Source organism: Notamacropus eugenii, chromosome 3 (assembly GCF_028372415.1).
Source record: "Notamacropus eugenii isolate mMacEug1 chromosome 3, mMacEug1.pri_v2, whole genome shotgun sequence".
Lineage (NCBI taxonomy): Eukaryota > Metazoa > Chordata > Mammalia > Diprotodontia > Macropodidae > Notamacropus > Notamacropus eugenii.
In genome coordinates, this window is record NC_092874.1 from 116,876,226 (window position 1) to 116,890,508 (window position 14,283).

Here is a 14,283-nt window from a genome sequence, read left to right on the forward strand (position 1 = left end):
GTAGTAGACCTTGCACCTCCCACCTGCCCTGCCTTTATACAGATGGTTTCCTCTATCAGGAATGCTCTACCTCTTCAATCTGCCTTTTAGAATTCCCAGCTTCTGTACAAAGCACAGCTTAGGTATCCATTCCTACGACCTCACAGCCTTCTTGAAGTCACTTTCTAAAATTTTATGCAGACTTTATAGAGCTGCTATATCCATCTCCTGCAACAGAATGTAAACTATTTAAGAGTGGGAACTGGTTTTTTTTTTTGGTCTTGGTTTCTCCGTTGCCTAGAACAGTGCCCTGTGTACAACTGAACAGAACTCCCCAGTTGTCAACGCCCTACTATGCCACCCAATCACAATTAGTTTGCATATTTTGTATGCACTTATCTGTCTATATATTGTACTTTCCAATATGATGCAAATTTTTCGAGGCCTGTGAGGCCTGTAACTGTTCCTTTCTGGGTTTTGAGTCCCCAGACGCCAGCCTAGCACATAGTAGGTTGTTCTAAAGAGCAAAGGAGCTGCTGTGGTAGTGTATTAACCTCTGCCTCAGTTTTCTCAGCTGTAAAAGGAGTGTAATAGCATTTGTCTCCCAAGGTTGCTGTGAGAATATTGAGATAATATTTGTAAAAGTTTTTAGCACAGTAGCTGCCACAGAAATGCTTAGGTCCCTCCCACCCCCTGCTCTTCACCTGCTAATCCAGAGAATCATCCCCTTGATTGATAAGGGCCTAAGAATGCTTGCTGAACCAACGAATGAACTGAATGAATGAAAGTACAGAGGAGGAAAGGATGGCAGAGTATATGAAATTACGGTAAATAAGGGCAACAGTGGATAGAGTGGCGGGCCCAGAGTGAGGGAGATCAGTTCAAATCCAGCCTCAGACACTTACAAGCTGTGTGACCCTGGGCAAGTCACTTAACCCAGTTTGCCTCAGTTTCCTCTCCTGTTAAATGAGCTGGAGAAGGAAATCCAGTATCTTTGCCAAGAAAACTCCACATGGGGGGAGAATCAGTCATGACTGAAACGAGTGAATAACGACAACAAAAATAAATGTAAAATAAGCGGGGTTATTGTATCTGCAGCTCTTTAAGGCTAAGGAGCTGTTCTTGCAGGTGTCTGTTAATTTCTGGCTCTGTAAGACTACAAATCCCAGAATTCCGTGCCCCACTTGGTTCTTCTCTCGTTTAAGTGGAAAGAGGCCTGAATACCCACCATTCTTCGCCAAACTACAAATCCCATCACACCCATGGGTTCCGGAAACTTTTCATTTCTGACGAGTTGCCATAGCATCCGGATCCGTGGCCAATTATCCGGGCCCCTGCAAGGAGCTGAGGCGGGTCTTTGGCCCCGCGGACCAATAGAACATCTATTCGCTACTGAGCATGACCGGAAGGATCCTGAGGGGAGAGCCCGGCGCTGTCTCCTTGCCGCTGTCCCTGGGGTGGCCCGTGTCTCACCCGCGGAGAAGGAGCAAGGGCAAGGGGGACCCGGGGCGGCCTCTGCTCCCGGCGGTGGGGGTGCGTGCGTACTGGACGGGAATCGGGGCCGCTCGGCTGCTGCAGGGCCACAGTGCGAGCCGGAGCCATGGGCGGGACGTCCAGCACCCGGCGGGTCACCTTCGAGACGGACGAGAACGAGAACATCACGGTGGTGAAGGGCATCCGGGTGAGTGAGGGGGCGGCGGGGTCGGGTTCCCGGGCCTGTGTCTCTGGAGCGAGGCCCGAGACCAGCCCACGTCAGAGTGGCCGAGGATCCCCGGAAGGGGCTGCGGACTTCAAGAGTTTGGTCTGGAAGGATCTTTAGATCCCAAGTCACCGCACTTAACAGATAAGGAAACTGAGGCTCAGCGAGGGGAAATGGCTGGTCGGAGACCCCTCCTGCCTCTCACTTCTCCTGGGCCTGGCGGAGCAGCCAGAGCCCTGCGTGCCCTCTCCGAGAGGCTCCCAGCCCGGGACCTTGACTGCCAGGCTGGGCCTCTGCAGGCTTCCCGCCCTGCCCCAGCTCCTCCGGGTCACCAGGGTCCCTGGCACCACGTGCCTCCCTTCCCCGCGCCACTTTGTGCCCGTGTCTTTGCGGGTTGGAGGGGTCTGGTTTTTCCTACCTCCTTATAGTCAGAGAACTCTGGAGCTGGAAAGGACCCTGGAGATCCTCCCATCCTGTCGGGCCAGCTCTCTCGTGTTGCTTCCTTTTACTTTCCTTTCTGTCTTATTTAGAGGAGAAAACCGGTCCTTCTTTAGAGAAGTGACTTGTCTAAGCTCCACAGGTGGCAGATCTGCTCGGATTCCTATTCCCCTGCCCTTTTTCTCACCTGGCACCAGCTCGTTCAACCTCTCCCCTCCCTCCCTCCCTCACCTTTTTATAATCACTCTAAGAAGCCCAGGGAGTTAGTTGGTGTGTAATGAGCAAGTGTCTGTTAGTGTAGCGTAAGACTGAATCAGCTTGTTGTGGAAGCATGTTCTTGGTTATAGCTGATCTCACATTTCTTACCTCAGTAGGTGGGGAAGGGGAAGAAGGGAGAAAATTTAGAACTCATAATTTTACAAAAAGGATGTTAAAAATAAACGAAACATTAAATTTGTGTAAAAAATATTGAATCAGCTTCAGATAAATGTTAGAATGGGATTTGTATTATTCCTGTATGAAGGTAAATGGTGTACCAGTCCCTTAGGGTGGGTATAGTCTTGTTAACTTCACCCATTATCCATCACACTTGTTTTTGGAAGTAGGATGTCTAAAACTAACAAATGAAATTATGTTTAAAGAATGTTGTAATAATAGCTATACATGTAAACACACCCTTATTTGTTCTGTTGTTGCAGAACCAGCCAGATTTATTAAAGTGTTATCTTTTAATAAATGATTACCAGAAAATAAGTTATATAAGTAGTTGGATAATTATAAGCTTTATTCTTTGAATGTGTTGCCATACTAAGTGAACCAGAACTATGAAATCGTAGATTGTGAGAGAAGGAAGCGACCTCAGCAGCCATTTAGTTGAAATTATACACAGCTTTATACACACAATCCCACTATAACATCTGATATACTGGTCATCCAACTGGTTTGAAGATTCCCAAGGAGAGGAACCCTGCCACATCTCTAGGGAGGTCATTCCTCTTTTGGATGTTTTAGGAATGTCCAGTTAGGAAGTTTTTATAGTTAATAAGCCTAAATTTATTTCTTTGCAGATTCCACCTATTGCTCCTGGTTTGGTCCTCCAGGTTCAAATAGAAGGTATCTAATTCCTTCTTTACACAACAGCCCTTTAAATACTTAAAGACAGCTATCACATACCTCTCTTCTCTAGGCTAAATGTGACTGGTCCTTCAGTTAATCCTTATATGCCATGGACTCAAGTCTCTTCACCATCCTGGTTCCCCTCCCTTAGACACCACAGTTTATCAATATCTTGTTTAAATATTGTGCTTGCAAAATGAACACAGTACTCCAGATGGTGTTTAATGAGAGCAGAATATAGTGAAACTAACATCTCCTTATATTTGGAAGCTAGGTCCCAGGAGCCTATTAGCTTTTTTGGTTGACACACCACAGCTCACTCTTATTGAACTTTCAGTTCACTAAGACCTCCAGATTATTTTTAGAATAACAGCTCTCTGTTCATGCCTGTTTAGTTCAACTTTTTTAAAAAAATTAATTTATTTAACTTTTAACATTCATTTTCACAAAATTTTGGGTTCCAAATTTTCTCCCCATTTGTCCCCTCCCCCCACCCCAGAACACCAAGCATTCTAATTCCCCTATCACTAATCTGCCCTCTCATCTATCATCTCTCTCTGCCCTTGTCTCCATCTTGTCTTTTGTCCTGTAGGGCCAGGTAACTTTCTATACCCCATTGCCTGTATTTCTTATTTCCTAGTTGTATGCAAGAACAATACTCAACAGTTGTTCCTAAAACTTTTGAGTTCCAACTTCTCTTCATCCCTCTCTCCCCACCCATTCCCTTTGGAAGGCAAGCAATTGAATATAGGCCATATCTGTGTAGTTTTGCAAATGACTTGTGTTCTGTGAGACTAACTATATTTTCCTCCATCCTGTCCTGCCCCACATTGCTTCTATTCTCTCTTTGGATCCTGTCCCTCCCCAAGTGTTGACTTCAGATTGCTCCCTTCTCCCATTGCCCTCCCTTCCATCATCCCCCCCACCCTGCTTAACCCCTTCTCCCCCACTTTCCTGTATTGTAAGATAGGTTTTCATACCAAAATGAGTGTGCATTTTATTCCTTCCTTTAGTCGAATGTGATGAGAGTAAACTTCATGTTTTTCTTTCACCTCCCCTCTTTTTCCCTCCACTGAAAAGTCTTTTGCTTGCCTCTTTTATGAGAGATAATTTGTCCCATACCATTTCTCCCTTTCTCCTCCCAATATATTTCTCTCTCACCCCTTAATTTCATTTTTTTAAGATATGATCCCATCCTATTCAGTTCACTCTGTGCTCTCTGTCTGATGTGTGTGTGTGTATGTGTGTGTGTGTGTGTGTGTGTAATCCCAATAACTACCCAGATATTCAAAAGTTTCAAGAGTTACAAACGTTGTCTTTCCATGTAGGAATGTAAACAGTTCAACTTTAGTAAGTCCCTTATGACTTCTCTTTGCTATTTACCTTTTCATGCTTCTCTTCATTCTTGTGTTTGAAAGTCAAATTTTCTTTTCAGCTCTGGTCTTTTCATCAAGAATGCTTGAAAGTCCTCTGTTTCATTGAAAGACCATTTTTTCCCCTGAAGTATTATACTCAGTTTTGCTGGGTAGGTGATTCTTGGTTTTAGTCCTAGTTCCTTTGACTTCTGGAATATCCTATTCCATACCTTTCGATCCCTTAATGTAGAAGCTGCTAGATCTTATGTTATCCTGATTGTATTCCCACAATACTTGAATTGTTTCTTTCTAGCTGCTTGCAATATTTTCTCCCTGACCAGGGAACTCTGGAATTTGGCCACAATGTTCCTAGGAGTTTCTCTTTTTGGATCTCTTTCAGGCGGTGATCTGTGGATTCCTTGAATACTTATTTTGCCCTCTGGTTCTAGAATCTCAGGGCAGTTTTCCTTGATAATTTCATGAAAGATGATGTCTAGGCTCTTTTTTTTTTTTATCATGGCTTTCAGGTAGTCCCATAATTTTTAAATTTTCTCTCCTGGACCTATTTTCCAGGTCAGTTGTTTTTCCAATGAGATATTTCACATTGTCTTCCATTTTTTCATTCCTTTGGTTTTGCTTTGTGATTTCTTGGTTTCTCATAAAGTCATTGGTCTCCATCTGCTCCATTCTAATTTTGAAAGAACTATTTTCTTCAGTGAGCTTTTGAACCTCCTTTTCCATTTGGCTACTTCTGCTTTTGAAAGCATTCTTCTCCTCATTGGCTTTCTGAACCTCTTTTGCCAGTTGAGTTAGCCTATTTTTCAAGGTGTTATTTTCTTCAGCATTTTTTTGGGTCTCCTTTAGCAAGCTGTTGACCTGCTTTTCATACTTTTCTTTCATCTCTCTCATTTCTCTTCCCAGTTTTTCCTCCACCTCTCTTACTTGATTTTCAAAATCCTTTTTGAGCTCTTCCATGGCCTGAGCCCATGGAATATTTCTTTTGGATGTTTGGGATATAGAAACCTTGATTTCTATGTCTTTCCCTGATGGTAAGCATTGTTCTTCCTCATCAGAAATGAAGGGAGGAGATATCTGTTCACCAAGAAAGAAACCTTCTATGGTCTTATTTTTTTTTTCCTTTTCTGGGCATTTTCCCAGCCAGTGACTTGACTTCTGAATATCCTCTTCACACCCACCTGGCCTCCAGATCCGCCCAGCCAGCACTTGGGGTCTGAGATTCAAATGCTGCTTCCCAGCCTCAGGGCTTTTGGCGGGGGCAGGGCTGCTATTCAGTCTGAGATTAAGTTCAGGTGCACAGGTGGGGGCAGGGCTGCCACACAGGACTCTGTTCCCTCAGGGGGTTTATGCAGAGACCTTCAACAATGGATCTGGGCTCCTGCCTGCTTGGGTACCCCCTGTCCTGCTGCTGCCCCCTGTTGCCTCCCAAGGGGGCCCGACCCCCACTCCCCACTCGGCCACCCAAAAAGACTCTCTCACCGACCGTTGTCACCTGTGGGTGGAGGGACCTGTGAGGCCGCTGGAGATTCTGTCCCTGAAGCCTGCTTGGATCTGCTCCTCTCGGTGCCCCGAGGCAAAGGCAGGGCTGGTCTCTGATCTGTCAGGTGAGGGACCCTTCTGGTCAGTTTTTCAGGGCTCTCTGCAACAGTAATCTCCTCCACTCCGTTGTTCTGTGGCTTCTGCTGCTCCAGAATTTATTGGGAGTTCTTTACAGGTAATTTATGGGCTGTGGGTTTGGAGCTAGTATATGTGTGTCTTTCTACTCTGCCATCTTGGCTCCTCCCCTTAGTTCAACTTTTTATCTATGATCTAGTTTCTTTTTCTTGATATCAATGATAATATCAAGCTTTATATTACAGTTTGAGGTTGACTTTTTTGAGTTGTGTTTATTTTGTTTTAGTCTCTTGGAATCTGTTCATTCAGTAAACATTTATTAGTCATGTCTTATGCTCCATTGTTTAGGATACAAAGATGAATCAGATACAATCTTTGAGAAATAAGGTATACTGTACTAAAGTAGTTTATTTTGTGTAGGTAAGTGATAGGAGACATAGAAGTTAAGTTCTGTGGAAGATCTAAGCAGGAAGAAATGACTTCTGAACTTGGGGATGTAGGGATCAGTGAGCTTGAGGGATAGGTAGGATTTCAAAGCTTCAAGGAGGGAGCGGGGAGATTACATTGTAAATACAGGTTGGACTGAGCAAATGAATGGAGGTGGGAATTTCTTCAGGAAAAAGTGTAGAAGATTTAAAAGGTAAGGTGTGAGTTGTTTCACATCCAGTCATAGGTGGTTGCTTATGGATTTTATTTAATTGTTTTTCTGAAAATGGAAAACTATTAGAATGTGGAGGGCCTATGAAGCAGGGAACTGTAGTATTAAAAAAGGTGCATCAAATAAATTTTACTTCCTTCTTTCCCTGAGAAAAAAAAGAAAAGAAATGTAGAGAGAGGAGTTGATTGTGAAGGTTATTAAGATTAGAACTAAAAAGTAGTTTGGGCTTTTTAAAGTATTCAAGAAAGAACCATTAAAAGTTTGAGCAGGGGAGGCATGGGCTGATCGGAGGTTGATTTAGTTGATGGCAGGTTTGTAGGGGGAGAGCTGAGAGTAGGCAAAAACTGGAATTGAAGAAATGAGGTAGAACGCTGTTGCAGCAGTCCCAATGAAAGAGACTAAGCTTGACCTAAGAAAGTAGCAGTGGAAATGGAAAGGAGTAGAAACATTTAAGAGATATTTTAGAAGTAGCATTGAAAGTACTGGGCAAATGACATGTGGTTTAAGGAAGAGAGGGGAATCAAAGATGATTCTCAGGTTTTGAATCTGAATAAATGCTAGGAGCACCATTGACAGAATTAGGAGAGTTAGGAGGAAGGCAAAGGAGGGGGAAAAATGATGAGTTTGGTTTTAGACCTTCTGGTGCAACATCCAGATAGATGTTTAGCAGAGCCTTGGAGATCAGGAAAAAAGGTCATTTGGAAGTCATTTACATAGACATCAAAGGATCTTCCATCTAGAAGTAGAAGGGATAGATGTTATCTAGATTATTTCCCTCATTTTGAAGATGAGGAAAGTGAGGCCAAAAGAGGAAGGAAGAAAACAAGCATTTATTAAATGCTTACGATGTGCCAAACATAGTGCTGAATACTTGTTTTACCCTCAAATGATTCTCTGAGGTAGGTGCTGTTGTCCCCTTTTTATAGTTGAAGAAACTGAGGCTGACAAAGGTTACGTGACATGCCCAGGATTACACAGGGAGGGAGGTGGGATTTAAACCATGGTCATATCTATTCACGGTTCTTATCTGCTTCCAGTAATAGTTGTAGGACTGAAATAAGATTGTCAAAGAAAATTGTATATAGAGAGAAGAGCAGGACATAGATCATTTGGATGAGAAAGAAGAGTTTAGATCAGGGATTCTTTTTTTCTTTTTTGACTGTTTAATATGGGAGAAATTTTTATTTTTATTTTTTCATTTTTAATATTTTATTTTTTCCTCAATTACATGTAAAACCAAATTTTTGACATTTTTAAAAAAAGTTTTGAGTTCCAAATTCTATTCTTTCCACCCTCCCTACTCCATCCCTGAGATGGTAAGCAATACACTTTAGGTTATGTGTGCTGTAAAATATTTTCATATTAGTTATTTTGTGGAAGAAAGCTCAAATAAAACAAAAAAAGAAAGAAAGTGAAAAATAGTATATTCAGACACCGTCAATTCTTTCTCTGGAGGCAGATAATATTATGTATCATGAGTTCTTTGAATTTGGAGCATTGTATTACTGAGAGTAGCTAAGTCATTCACAGTTGTATATTGTACAATATTGTGTTGCTGTGTATGATGTTCTCCTGGTTCCGCTCACTTCACTCTTTATCAGTTTATATAAGTCTTTCCAGGTTTTTCTGAAATCATCCTGCTCATCATTTCTTATAGCGCAATAATATTCCATCACAGTGATTTACCACAACTTGTTCAGGCATTCCCCAGTTGATGGGCATCTCCTCAATTTCTAATTCTTAGCCACCACAGAAAGAACTGCTATAAATATTTTTGTACACATACGTCCTTTCCCCTTTTTCATCTCTTTTGAGATAGAGACCTAGTAGTGGTATTGCTGGGTCAAAGATTATGTACAATTTAATTGCCTTCTGGGCATAGTTCCAAATTGCTCTCCAGAATGGCTGAATCAATTCACAACTCTATCAAGAGGACCTTAGTGTCCCAGTTTTCCCACATCCCTTCACATATGTATTGGTTTCCTTTTCTGTCATGTTACCAGTTTTAGATTGGGGTTCTTAACCTGGTAAGAATCTGGTTCTTAAACTTGTTTTAAAAACTATTTTGACAACTGTATTCAGTGTAATTGGTTTATGTCCTGTGTTTTTAATTTTATGCATTTAAAAATACTGTGCTGCGTAAGATTCTATAGACTTCACCAAAGAGATCCTCAATAGAAAAAAGTTTTAAGACCCTCCTTATCCAGCTAATACTTGATGTGTGGCCATTTAAGGTTTGCAGGTCCTTTGCACTCAGTCTCATTTAATCCACAAAGTTACTCTGTGATGCAGTGTTCTTATTTCTCTCACTTTATAGTTGAGGAAACTGAGACCCTGAGAAGCAGCTTAGGTGGCACAGTGTATAGAGGACTGGGCCTGGAGTCAAGAAGACCCGAGTTTAAATCCAACTTCTGGCACTGACTTGCTTTGTGAACTTGGGCAAGTCACTTAACCCTTACTTATCTCAGTTTCTTCAGCTGTAAAATAGAAATAATAACTACCTTGTAGGGTGTTGCGAGGATCAGATGATAGCACTTGTAAAATCCCTAGAATTTGTCCTGGTACAAAGTTGATTCTTAGCAAGTGCTGATTTCCTCCCTTAATTAACTTAATCTAGTCCATTAACTGGCATTTTAAATGCCAGATCCTATGTTTGGGGCTGGGGTACAAGGGAAAACATGAATCACTTCCTACCATTGAAGACCTGGCATGCTGCTGGGATAGATAAGATGTATACCTGCAAATATGTGCAAGATAACTGCCAAGTAGTACTTGAGAAGGTGATAGCTTATGGCTGCAGAGCTCAAGAAAGACTTAGGGTGGAGGTGACATTTGAGTGAGCTTTAGAGGAAACTAAGGATTCCAAGCATTAAATTGGGGAAGCATGTTCTAGGGAGTCAGCAAAGGCATGGTGATGGTAAATTGAAACTTGTGTGTGAAGGAAAATGATTGACTTGAAGAATGTGAAGTAATCTATGAAGGTTGAAAAGGTAGGTAAGAAGCAAATTGTGAGAAGCCTTTAATATTTAACAGAGGTGTTTGTATTGGATTTGTTGAGCAGGAGAGTGCCATGATTAGATCTGTGTTTTAGAAATATCTTTTTGGCAGCCAGGCATCAGATGGATTGGATAGGAGAAGGGTTGCTGAAGATTGCTGACAGAAATTAATGATCTAAAATAGTGGATGAACCCAGAAGAAAAAACAGGTTTTGGGGAAAAAGATAAAACTTATTTTTGGACATTTCAGTTTGAGTTGCTGATGGGACTTCCAGCTGGCAGTGTCCTATACAGGAATTTGGTCATGTGGTCTTGAAGCTTGTAATATAGATTTAGTAATAAAATTGATACATAAGTACTTGAAGGGTTATAAAACACTTTCAGAATCATCTGAAATCACCTTAAATTAAAGGAACCAAACGTGAGATTGTTAAAGAGTGTAGAGAGAAGAAAGGCCACATTCAGAACCTTGGGCAGCACTCAACTTAAGGGTTCCAGAAGGGGAATAATAAACTGTGAAGGGATGGTTAACTATGTAGGAAGATAATCAGAAGGCTATGGCATGTCTGCAGTGAAGAAAAGAAAAGACTAACCAGAAAGAGAGAGTAATCAACAGTGCCCACTGCTACAGTAAGGTCAAGGAAAATGAAGACTGAGAAAAAGGCCATTCACTATGGCGATTAGGAGACCTTTCCTCATCCCTGCAGCTGCTAATGCCTTTGCCTCTAATGCCACCATCTGAGGCTTCCATCTATTGTGTATGAGTCTTATATATACTGATTTCTGTATGTGTTGTTTCACCCATTATAATATTATAATATAAGTTCTTTGAGGGTAGGCACTGCCCTAGCAGCAGCCTAGAGTAAATACTTAATAAAGATGTGTTGATTGACAGAGTTGGGGATATTTAATCTGGTGAATACCCACATATGACATTTGAAAGGCTGTTACCTGACAGAAGAATTAGACTTTGTTGTCTTGGCCCCGGAACGCAGAGGAGGTGACTGGTTAGATGCAAGGCAAAGCTTTGTAGCAGTTAGGACTGTTCGAAAGTCAAAAGGGCTGCCTCAGAAGAGGGTGGATTTCTCCTTGTGGGAGACAAAGGCTGCATGACCAGTTTTTGGATACGATTCTCTTAGTTTTGGCTGGGTTAGATGGTTGCTGCAGTCCCTTTTGTGAGGTCATAGGATAAGATATTCATTTTATTAGTTGAGAAACTAGGGCCCAAAGAGGTTAAGTGACTTACCCAGGGATACCACTAGTAACCATTACACCATTTGAGTGACCGTTGAGAGTGCTAGAGGCAGAAGTCAAATTGCAAGAAGTTGACAAGTAGAGGCATTGGATAGACGTTTTCAGATTTGTTGTTTTTATGGATATCTTTTGTTTTTTACATTGCCTCAATTTTTTTTTTAAATTTTATTGCTCCCCACTCCTCTATTGAGTGCACTATCTGTTGTGGTGAAGAGTCAAAAAGAAAGAGGAAAGAAGTAGTTCAGCAGAGCTAGCCAACTTTCACCTAAGATTGGGGAAGAAGAGGTGATGTCGTAATGGGATGGGTAGAGTGTCGTGGGAAGGATTAGGAAGACCTGAGAATGTTTGTAGTAATGTGAAATGCATGAAAGATGAAGTGATAACTGGAATAAAGGTCCTGGAGAGGAGGCAGGATTAAAGAAGACCATAGAGAATTAGTGTTATAGATAATTAGGTATACCTCTTCGTCTGTGACTCAAATGAAGTGGGCGCTGATGATACTGAGAAGTGTGAAGAATTGGATAGAGGGCAGTTGAGGGAAGCCTCCTTTGGATGCCATCAGCTTTTACAGTGCAGTAGTTGTGGCCACATAGTTGGAAAGAGGTTGTCACTTAATTTGAGGCATATATAGAGTATAGAGGAATTTGGTCACGTGGTCTTGGAGCTTGTAATATAGATTTAGTAATAAAATTGATACACAAGTACCTGAAGAGTTATAAAACACTTTCAGAATCATCTGAAATTACCGTAGATTAAGGTGTTCTATAACGAATTTCTGACTTTCTTGGTTTTAGCACAATGACCATATGGTCAGCATTTAGACTTGAACCTTGAATAATTCAGTAAACTTTGCATGAAGAAAAAGGGCTCACTTCTAATCAGTCTTCTGACATGAGAATAGAGTATATTCATGGCTTAGTACTACCCTTCACTGATACAGGAAAATAGACTGAAAATTGATTGATTGAATGAGTTAGCGGTGTCACTAACATAGCATTTCGGTACAACGGGAACACAAGGCTTTCAGCTTTTATTGTAGGATAACCTTAGAATCTGTTCTCAGATTTTTCTTGCTAAGACCCTTTTGACATCTGACATTTTTAGGAATTCTTTCCATTTTTAATTAGTTTTTTTCTCCTTTCGACAAGTATTTAACAGAATTTTCCAGGATCTTGCATTTTCCTTTTACTATTAATGTTTGGGAAGGGGTGGTAAAAGAATAAGAGTTCTTTAAGTTTCAGCTATGTCCTAAAGCAGTGTGCTAAATGCATTACAAATATCTCATTTAAACCCTATGAGTAGTTAGGTACTATTTTTATTCCCATTTTACAGTTGAGGAAATTTAGCCAGACAGATTAAGTCTGCCCAGGGTCATACAGCTGGTAATTGTCTGAGGCTGTACCCAGGTCTTCCTGACTCCAGGGCCAGTGTTCTGTCCATTGTGTCGTCTAGCTGCCTAACATTTACTAGTTTCCTTCTCAAAATGTTACCTGGTCTTCTCATTCATCATCCCCTTTCCATCCTGTTTCCGGGTTCTAATGTGAATCTGGTCCCTTAAAGGGGTCTCTAAATACCCATTTATGTATGATATTTTAGGATGGATTTCCTTCAGTATAAGATGAACTTCTAGTGACAAAATTGTCAAAGCAGATCCAGGGAAGTACTCACATTGTATTTGCTTAATAGGATTTTTGCGAATACCTGCTGTGTGTGTATGGGTAGTTAGCCCACAATAGAGACTTTCACAGGTTTCTCTCAAACATCAAAGCCAGATGATGTCTAAAAGCTAATGTCAAATTCAGTAAGTATGATTTGTGAGTAATACTTTTCATGCTTTCTAAGCATCACCTGATCTCCACAACTGGGCTTCAGAATTGCAAACCAAATTAATAGGCATCAGTTATGAGACACATAAAATATGCTGTGTAAGTTACCAGCAGTGGGAATTTCCATCCCTTATGGTTCTGCCCAGAGTGGGAAGAAATGATGATGTTGGGTGTTACTGGAAGAGAGTCCATTTTATTGGCAGACATTGTTATAATATGATGGAGGGTAGGCAGTCTGCTCAGTTGGTGATATTTATTGAGTAAATAAAAACTGTGATAGTCCTCTATGTGATGAGTACTCCACTTAATAGAGAATGGAGATTTAAAAACCCATAAAATTTGAAAAGACCATCATCTCTGTAATTTATCAATCTGAAAAGATTGTTTTAAGGAGTCATGGAAAATGTGAAGGATAAATCCAAAGTCATTTATTGCATTCTCTTGTGATTGACTGGTTTGGCATACTCCCTCTTTCACTCACATTTTCCTTTGCATTAAAGGAGTGAGTAGCATTGTAACTCCCTTACCCTGGTTTCTGGAGTTTGTAACTGTTGGCAGGGACAGAGATCCTAGTTAATTGGAAGGAATTCCATATGGATGCATGTTTCACTGTGTTCAGAAGAGTCATCATAATGGTGTGGTATAGTAGATAGAATACTGGACTTGGCATCAGAAAGACCTGGGTTCAGATCCCTCCTCAGTCACTTATTGGTGTGATCAGAGCCTCAGTTTCATTTGTAGTATGTCACTTAACCTCTGTTTAGCTTAGTTTCCTCTTCTGTAAAATGGGGATGATAGCATCTATCTCCAGGATTGTTAGGATAAAATGGAGTAAAGTGCTTTGAAAACCTTAACATGCTATATAAGTCATAGTTCTGGTATCTTATTACCCAAGAACTTGAAGAATTTCTCCTGAAATAATATGGTAAACTTCATTTCATTTGGCCAATTCTACTTTTTAAGACATTCTTCTCCTCATTGGCTTTTTGTACCTCTTTTACTATTTTGCCTAGTCTGTTTTTTAAGGTGTTATTTTCTTCAATATTTTTTTGCATCTCCTTTACCAAGCTGTTGTTTCATTTTTCATTATTTTCTTGTATTACTTTCATTTCTTTTCCCAATTTCTCTTCTAACTCTCTTACTTGATTTTTAACATCTTTTTTGAGGTCTTCCATGGCTTGGGACCAATTACTATTGTTCTTGGAGCTTTTGGATATAGGGCTTTGACTTTGTTATCTTCTTCTGAGTGTGTATTTTGATTTTCCTTGTCACCATAGTAACTTTCTGTGGTTAGAATTTTTGTTTTCTGTTGTTTGCTCATTTTCCCAGT

At 40.9% G+C, this 14,283-nt stretch overlaps 1 protein-coding gene across 1 annotated transcript in view; it reads left to right on the top strand.

Moving 5' to 3' along the window:
* The first annotated feature begins 1,354 nt into the window (after positions 1-1,354).
* The window catches only part of CHCHD3 (coiled-coil-helix-coiled-coil-helix domain containing 3), a 340,709-nt gene continuing 327,780 nt past the window's right edge, over positions 1,355-14,283 (top strand). Inside the window, exon 1 of the mRNA XM_072652712.1 lies at positions 1,355-1,660. Coding sequence (XP_072508813.1) covers positions 1,580-1,660 — 81 coding nt within the window. The 5' untranslated portion in view covers positions 1,355-1,579. The remainder of the gene's footprint in view (positions 1,661-14,283) is intronic.